At 50.2% G+C, this 9,227-nt stretch overlaps 1 protein-coding gene across 1 annotated transcript in view; it reads left to right on the top strand.

Moving 5' to 3' along the window:
- LOC120390589 (sialic acid-binding Ig-like lectin 10) overlaps positions 1–7,857 on the top strand; it is a 44,542-nt gene extending 36,685 nt beyond the window's left edge. The window contains exons 4-5 of the mRNA XM_039513323.1: positions 5,267–5,587; positions 7,102–7,857. Coding sequence (XP_039369257.1) covers positions 5,267–5,587; positions 7,102–7,436 — 656 coding nt within the window. The 3' untranslated portion in view covers positions 7,437–7,857. The remainder of the gene's footprint in view (positions 1–5,266; positions 5,588–7,101) is intronic.
- Positions 7,858–9,227: the final 1,370 nt, after the last annotated feature.

The following is a 9,227-nucleotide window of genomic DNA, read 5'->3' as shown; positions in this document are numbered from 1 at the left end:
GATGGGATTCTGGTGCTGCTCCAGTAACAGAAGGAAATAGAAGTCAAGGTAAAGAACAAACAAACAAACAAAAAAGCTGCTTGTTTGCACTGACTGTGAAAGTGAAACTAAAAATCATGGCTACTCTGACCAGGCCACTGGAACCTTTTGATGAGAATATAGAGCAGTGGCATGTGTATACTGAGCGTTTTGAGCTTTTTGTTATTGCAAATGACATTACAGAAGCGAAGAAGGTGCCAATATTCTTAAGTGTTGTAGGGGCTAAAACCTACTCCCTGCTACGCAGCTTACTACACCCTGTGAAGCCAGCGACTAAATCTTACAGTGACATTGTGGAAATCCTGGGGTCCCATTTTTCCCCCAAACCACTGGTAATTGCTGAAAGATATAGGTTCCACAAAAGAGACCAAAAGGAAGATGAAACAGTTGTACAATTTGTAGCAATTTTAAAAAAGCTAGCAGAACACTGTGAATTTAAGGAGATGTTAAATGATGCCCTGCGTGACAGGTTAGTGTGTGGCCTCTACAGTGAAGCTATACAGAAGTGCCTACTGACAGAGGCTCAGCTTACATTACAGAAGGCTGTTGATATTGCTGTCTCCATGGAACTGGCTACAAGGGAGGCGCAATACATCGGTGCATCCCCTAGGGTGCAAAAAGTGTCACAAGAACCGATCCACAAAACTGTGGAGAGTCAAGAATGTTACCGCTCTGGTAAGCCGGGTCACCAGGCATCAGAATGCTGGTGTAAGGACCTGGTGTGTCGACACTGTGGCAAAAAGGGACACATTGAGTGTGCCTGTAAACAAAAGAAAAAGAGGCCTGTGGTCTGGCTGACAAAAAGAGGAACCCTGCATACCCTAGAGCAGACCCAGGATGATCAAAGTGACACCTCATCGCAAGAGGAAGTACCACTGCATGTTTTGTCTTTGGCAATGGGCTCACATGAATACTGGGTAACCCTGTTGTTGGATGGCAAACCTATACACATGGAATTGGACACCGGTGCAGCCGTCTCGCTGGTCTCCGAGACTGTGTATAAAGAAAAGCTACAGCATCTTCCGCTTAAGGCAACAAAAACTGTTCTGAAGACGTATACGGGAGAAGCTGTGCCCATGTTGGGCACTGTTGATGTTAAGGTGGAGCTCAATGGACAGGCTGCTAAATTGCCACTGTTTGTGGTGAGAGGTAACTACCCAGCCTTAATGGGTAGGTCTTGGCTTGGGAAGATTCAACTGAACTGGGCAGAAGTGCACAGGATGACTAAAGAAGAAACCAGTCTAACCCCTATACTAAGGAAGGAAACATGCTGCTGTTTTTGGAGATGATTTGGGAAGTATGAAGGGAATCACTGTGACATTGAACATTAAACCTGACAGTCCACCAAAATATCTGAAAGCCCGAACTGTGCCATATGCCATCAGGCCGAAAGTCGAAGCGGACCTGGAGCGCCTGGTCACCAATGGAGTCCTAATACCAGTTACCCATAGCTCATGGGCCACTCCTATCGTTCCAATAGTGAAGAAAGATGGCTGTCTCCGGATTTGCGGTGATTTTAAAGTCACTGTCAACCCAGTGTTGTGTGGAGAGCAATACCCGCTTCCCCGCATCGATGTCCTCTTCGCAGGCCTGGCTGGGGGACAAAAGTTCAGTAAGATTGATCTGAGTCAAGCATATTTACAGATGCACGTCGATGAAAAGTCCCAAGTGCTGTTGACTATTCTGACTCATAAGGGGCTTTATCGATACTGCCGCCTACCCTTCGGAATAACATCTGCTCCCACCCTGTTCCAGAGGGCTATGAACCAGATCCTGTGTGGCTTGTCAGGAGTTCAGTGCTATCTGGATGATATCCTGGTCAGTGGAAGAAATGAAGAGGATCACTTAAAGAATTTAGAGACTACCCTACAAAGACTGGAAGAGTATGGCCTACGAGTTCGCAAAGACAAGTGTGAATTCTTCAAGCCCTCGTTGAATATTTGGGACACATCATTGATTCTGCAGGTCTTCATAAGGCCCCTGCAAAAGTTAAAGCTATTGTGGAGGCTCCCCCACCTCGAAATGTAAGCCAGCTGCGCTCGTTTCTAGGACTACTGAACTATTATGGAAAGTTCATCTCACAGTTAGCCACACTGCTAAAACCCCTTCATGAGCTCCTTGGGCAGAACAAGGCCTGGAAGTGGACTGAAGCCTGTGATGTTGCATTTAACAAAGCTAAGGATGCATTGCTAAATTCTGAAGTTCTAACGCACTTTGATCCACCCTTACCCCTACAATTGGCCTGCGATGCCTCCCCTTATGGAGTGGGAGCAGTCGTGTCACACATTATGCTTTCGGGAGAAGAGAGACCTATTGCTTTTGCTTCACGCACTCTAAGCAAAGCAGAAACTAACTACGCCCAAATTGAACGTGAGGCATTAGGGATTGTTTTTGGAATTCGGAAGTTTCATCAGTACCTGTTTGGGCGAAAGTTTACTCTTCTCACAGACCATCGACCTCTGACGTCAATTTTTGGACCCTACACAGGCATTCCCCCATTAGCTGCTAGTGGTATGCAACGTTGGGCATTGTTACTTTCAGCACACACATATGAAATCAAATATCGGAAATCCACTCTGCACAGCAATGCAGATGGCCTCTCAAGGTTGCCTTTGCCAGTCAAACATCAAGATAGTGCCCAAAAGGAAAACTTCTACTTTGAACAGGTAGAGAATACACGCATCACTGCTACTCAGATAAAGAAGGCAACTCGCGTTGACCCAGTATTGTCCCAAGTTATGAACCTGGTGATGCATGGAAAATCTCGACAAACCTCTCCAGTCTCACCCGACCTTGTTACGTACATGTCCAGGAGGACGGAGTTATCGGTCCAATCTGGTTGTTTGTTGTGGGGGAGACGTGTCATTATTCCACCACCACTGAGATCACAGATGTTAGAACAGCTACATTCCGGTCACTGTGGAATAGTGCGCATGAAGGAAATTGCACGAAGCTATTTTTGGTGGCCTGGATTGGACAGTGCTATTGAAGAGAAGGCAAAAGCTTGTATGTCATGTCAGGGTGTCAGGAATGCACCCCAGTGGGCACCCCTACACCCATGGGACTGGCCTGAAAACCCGTGGCAACGTATTCACGTTGACTTCGCTGGCCCCCTTGAAGGAAGCATGTTCTTGGTGGCAGTAGATGCCCATTCTAAATGGCCAGAAGTCTCTATAATGCAGTCCACTACTGCAGAGAGTACTATCCAAAAACTACGAGGACTCTTTAGTTGTTTTGGTCTGCCAGAACAACTTGTGAGCGACAACGGACAGCAGTTCGTCTCTCAGGAGTTTCAAAATTTTATGAAGGCAAACGGGATACACCACATCACGTCAGCACCATATCATCCATCCACCAACGGACTAGCTGAAAGATTTGTGCAGACGATGAAACACGCTTTGAAATCAGCAAGGGGACAACACTCCATTCAAAAGCGTCTGAATACCTTCTTACTTTCGTACAGAAAGACACCTCATGCTACGACCAATGCATCTCTGGCCTTTCTAATGATGGGACGACAGCTGCGCACTTGCTTTGATCTGCTGAAACCTTTTGAACCCCGACAAATTGTGCAACATCAGCAGCAAAATCAAGTTATCAGACGGGCACCCAGAGCAAAAGAACGAACCTTTAGCCCGGGACAGCCAGTTTTGGCTCGGAATTATACTTCCAGAGCTAAATGGGTCCCTGCCACAATCATCACTCAAACAGGACCTGTTTCCTACACAGTCCGGACTGCAGAGAATCTTACCTGGCGGCGACATGTAGATCAGCTGTTGCCAGGTCATGCCAGTCCTCAGGACACATCTGCAGTTGAGTGGTCTGACTTCACCACTTCTGGTGAGACACCGAATCACAAATCACCTGTTTCTGACTGTTCTCCTCCATTAATGCCAGTGGCTGAGATCACCCTTTGCCCAGCACGAGCTGATACCACCTCCTCACCTGTTCGTGCTGCGGACCCAGAGCCCATGGTACTTTCGGGTGCAACAACACCAGAAGTTCGCCGTAATCCACCTAGAGACAGAAGGCCTCCTCATCGGCTGGATCTTTAGCTAGGGCGAACCCACGGTTATGGGGCAAAATAATCCCCAGGGTTTAGCCGGGAATGGAGGCAGTCTACCCTCCTTCTCTAGTCTAGTGTGTGTTTTATTTAGGGGATGATCTTATTAGGGGGGAGGAATATGTTGTGTATTTGGTTATCATGGTTTTTGTTCCTATGGCAACTGAGTTAGATTATTAGGGTATAGCCCAGCCGGTTTCGGCCGGTTGGGTGAGCTCTGTGTCTCTAAATAAAATGGTAGTTTGTTAGATGTCTGCTGTCTGGACTCAAGTGATTTCTTCCTAAACTGGCTGCCCCCAAGGATATAACATTGTCCCTGGACGCTATTGCTGCCACCACCAAGTGATTTATAGAAAAATCCAGGGAAGGGTCACTTGGAATCCCTGTCCCCCCAAAATATCCCCCCAAGCCCCTTCACCACCTTTCCTGTGGAGGCTTGAGAATAATGTACCAAACAATTGATTAGCAATGTGAGCACAGACCAGACTCTTTGTCTTCAGGACACTGACAATCAATCAGGTTCTTAAAAGAAGAATTTTATATATATAGAGAGAGAAATAGAATCACAGCTGCAAAATCAGTTTGGAAGGTAACTTCACAGGGTAAATAAAAGATTTCAAACACAGAGGATTCCCCTCTGGCTCAGCTTCACGTTTACAAAAACAGGAATCAAACTACATCTGTAGCTTAGGAAAATTCACAAGCTAAAAAACAAGATAACCTAGCGCCTTTCCTTGCCTCCTTACAATGTCTGTGGTTTTAGATCTATTCTTCCAGGTATATTTGCAGGAGATGTTGTACCTGCTCAGTCTCTCCCTCCGTCCAGAGAGGGAACAACAAAGACAGCAACAAACAAATCCTCTCCCCACCCACACAGATTTGAAAGTTTCTTCTTTCCTCATTGGTCTTTCTGGTAACGTGCCAACTAGGTTATTTGAGCTGATTAATCCTTTACAGGGAAGGCGATTTAGTACAGCTGCCAAAGAGGGATTTGATGCTACTGCACACAGAGAGTTGTTACTCTTCCCTCTATATTTATGACACCGCTTAACAGCCCCCCTGAGCCAGCCAGTCCCCGCCGTGGGGCCGGATCAGGGCCGGCACCCCCAGAGGGGAAAGGCCCCGTGTCCCCGAGTGATTCTCTCCCCTCTCCCCGTGTCTCAGGGCTGACGGAGGAGCCAGATATCCAGATCTCGCTGGCGCGGGGGCTGCCAGGGACGCTGTTGGACGGGGAATCGGTGACTGTGACCTGCACGGCCCCTGGGCGCTGCTCCAGGCCCCCTCCCCGAGTCACCTGGACGGGGCCGTTCAGCAACACAGCCCGGGACGTCTCAGCCCAACTGGCGAACGGCATCTGGGCCCACAGCTCCGCGCTCAGCTTCACGCCCGGCCCGGGGGACCACGGCAAAGAGCTCGTCTGCACCGTCATGTACAGGCCACCACGGGGACCTTCCACCAACAGAACCGTCCGGCTCCACGTCGAGAGTGAGTGATCCCCCAGCCCCTCCATGCCGGCCCCCAGCCCCCTCTGCTGAGATTCCCGCCCGCCTTGTGCTCCCCAGTCCTGCCCTCCAGCCCCTCCCCCAACTCAGCCCTGTGCTGGAATCCTCACCATGCACCCTCAGCCAATTCTCCTCCAGGCCCCTTCACCCCACACCGTGCAGCCCCTTCTCCCTTGGGAACTTCTCCCCGTCCTGCCGCCCTTGGCTATGGCTACCCCTCCCATCCGCACCTCCAGGCCCTTCTCTTCTGGGATCCTCTCTACCCCCAACCTGCCCCCAAGAATCCTCCTGTGCTGGGATCCACCCCCCAATTCCAGTCCCCACTTGCTGGGATTCCCCCCCTCACACCAGCCATCCCAGTTCTCCCTTGTCTCCTCCCCCTCTGCCCTTCCTGCCGGGATCGGTGGATGCTCTATATGGGGCAGAGGGTTAACGGGACCCAGTCATTGTCTGGCACTAAACACGCTCCGGGCTTGGTGCCCAGAGACCTCGGCCCACCCTGCCCCAGGGCAAACCCCCATTAAATGGCCTGTGACCCTCACGCTGCAGATCCAGGGCAGAGGGGAAATCAGCGGCCGCCTTTGCAAGGTGAAGGATCAATTCAGGCATCAGTGTAAGGACGTCCCCTTGTTTCCTTCAGCCGGAGGGAGATTTAACAGGAACTTGTCCCCCAGTTCCCCACATGTGTCTGAGCCCAGGCCCCAGCCAGACCCCAAACATCTGCACAGACCTCGGAGGAAACGTCCGTGCTGCAATCAGAGACCCGCAGCCCAAGCCCCGCGAGCCCGACCGAACGGACCCAGGCTCTGAGCCTCGGCGCTGCGGGGCTTTAAGGGCAGCGGGGACGGACCCTGCCAGGCCTGGCCAGACAGTACCAGTGTCTGTCTGTTCCGGGTGTTACTTTTAGCCACTCCTCTGGGGACAAAAGTAGAGGGCTGGGGAGAGACAAACCGAGGTGGGAAGGCAAAGGACCCATGACTGGGGTGTCTGATGTCCCTGGTGGTGGCTGGGTCTAGGCTGGGAGTGGGAGTGGGGTTATTTAGACCCCTGGCTCTGTCCCGCCCTGGGGAGGGCACGTTTGGGGAGCAGGACGCTGAATGCCCGGCTGCCTGGCAGACAGTGGCGCTGGTGACGCTCACTCCAGTACCCAGGCTGAAGCAGTCCAGCCCCTCATTTGTGACTCTGCCAATTAGGCCCAATTTTGCCCAACCAGTTTTGGTCCCTTGGGTTTCCATTTCCCCCGGTTCTGGTTCCCCAGCACGGCCCTAACCCGGCCCCTGGGTTCTGTCGGGTGCCTCTTGGGTGGGGCTCAGTCGGGTCTGTCGCTTCCCTTCCCCCCCCCCATGGGTCTTGTGTCACTTCAGGGACTTTCCCGTCCCCCAGCTAAGCTCACAGCGAGGGGCCGTGTCTAGGCTCAGTGATCACTAATGACACACACACACACACACACGCTGCTGTCCAGCCCCCATGATCCCCCCCGTCTGGTTTGTGTTACAGACCCGACCGGTCTCCCCAACATCTCTGGGACCCTGACCAGGAACGGACGCCCCGGTGAGAGGCTGCGCTGCGAGCCCCAGGAATCAGAGAGTGCCTCCTACTCACGCTCTGCCCCCGCTCAGGGCCAGGTGCCAGGCTCAGCCGGGCCAGGCTGGTCATTGTGGGGGGTAGCCAGCCATGTTCCCTCTGTCTCCAGACCACGGGGTGGCATTAATGGGGAGCTGGACAGTGGGGATGAGATGGATCAGGGACCGATCTCTGCAACAGAGTCCTGCTGCCATGGAAAGTCACCAGCATTGTGCACCCACCCCAGAGCTGCTACGTCTCCACACTGAGCGAGGGCTCCTCATGTAAACAGCCCCCGTTTCCCACCCCAGAGGCAGGGCTGGCTCCAGGCACCAGCTCAGCAAGCAAGTGCTTGGGGTGACACTTAGGGCTCTTCGGCGGCAATTTGGCGGTGGGTCCCTTGGTCCCTCTTGGAGGGAAGGATGTGCTGCCGAAGGAGAAAGTGGCGCGGTAGACCTACTGCCGATCGCGATTGGGGCTTTTTTTTTTTCCTGGCACTTGGGGTGGCAAAACCCTGGAACCGGCCCTGCTCAAAGGTGGCTGAATCTCGGTTCCTTAGCAGAGGATCTCTGGGGGGCCTAACCTGCCTGCTCGTATCCTCCAGTGCCAGATGCTTGGGGAGCTGAGGGCGTTGTTCTGTCTCTGGAGACCAATGTCGAAGAAAAACTCAGTTCTCGCTTTTTGTTTGGGTGCAGCAAAATCAAATACTTTATTATTTCTCCAGTAATTACAATGGAGGGAGAGAGTGCCATAGGACACAGGGTCGCCCCAGTCCTGGACAGGTCTCTCAACTGGTAAACAATCACAGCAAGCCTTTATACCTTTGTTACAGATAATTTCTAGCAATAATACAGACAGTAAAAAGCAACAAATACATTTTGTTTATACATAGCAGAAAGGCTTATCTTATTTGTCTCACTCCTAAGAAAAGCAAGCCTGCATTTCGGTTAGTGATTGCAAGGTCGTAATAACTTTGTACACAGTTCTTGTCCTGTCGCCTCGCACTATCTTTGCTCCTACAAGTCTCACGTCATTAGGGTTACAGTATGGCCTGACTCTTGCTAACTGACTGACACGCATTAAAATCCCCTTCAAATCCTTATTGAAGCTTTCCCTGCTTCCACACTCCCCCCTTTTGTACTTCTAGTACAACAAATATTTTCAAATCTCCATTTGCATTAATTCGTGGAGTTCAGATTCTACATCAGATGTTTCAACCTTAGGGGTTTTGATTGGATGTAATGACAAAGCATGATTAGCATGAACATGAAAGGTAGTGCTATTCTTACGTTTTTTACAACAACAACAACAATAAATCCCAAGCTAACTAACAACACTACAAACAATAACATTCCCATAGGAATAATATAATGGGGCTGTTGAACAATTTTGGTTACAAAGCACAAAACATCATACCTAGTACATAAAATAAACACTCTATAAGCTGTATGAAAGGCATTCTTTTCAGCTTGATATATACCCTAAAGCATGTGAATTTGCCCTTGCAATTCAGAGATTCTTTGAACCTTTGGTAACAATGAAAGCAAATTTTGAAACCGATCAGGCACTACTCTAGACCAATCAAAATATACCTGAAATCTAAAAGCTACTTGCAACATTCTATCCGCAGGCCAGGAAATAATATAATTGCCTGCAGCAGTGGTAAGATTAATATGTATATCTTGCAATGTGGTGGCTTTAACGTACACACAGCTATCATTAGCTTGAAAAAGTGGGTGTCCCGTCAGGGTAGTTTCTTGACCTCCACCCTCTCAACAAATATCGTCATAAACAGTGACAACTTCCCCTGGCTTCAGCTTATAGATACACTGAGCTGTGGTGGTTCTAACGGCCAAAATATCCATTGACTCTCTATTCTTATCCAAAATGTCAGGTGGTATTCTAGGGGTACTGTCTAGAAATCAGTTGGATATACCAGGTGGTCTAATTTCCCAGGTGTCTCGGTAAACAATTACAGTCCCACATGCATCCTCCCCATGGACCCAGCAGGATTCGGTATGTGGGAGCCCACACCCACCCTAACCGGTCCATATGCTTTG

The sequence above is a fragment of the Mauremys reevesii genome, linkage group 24, assembly GCF_016161935.1.
Source record: "Mauremys reevesii isolate NIE-2019 linkage group 24, ASM1616193v1, whole genome shotgun sequence".
Classification (NCBI taxonomy): Eukaryota; Metazoa; Chordata; order Testudines; family Geoemydidae; genus Mauremys; species Mauremys reevesii.
The sequence above is the reverse complement of the archived record's forward strand: the minus strand, read 5'-3'. Positions and strand labels throughout refer to the sequence as shown.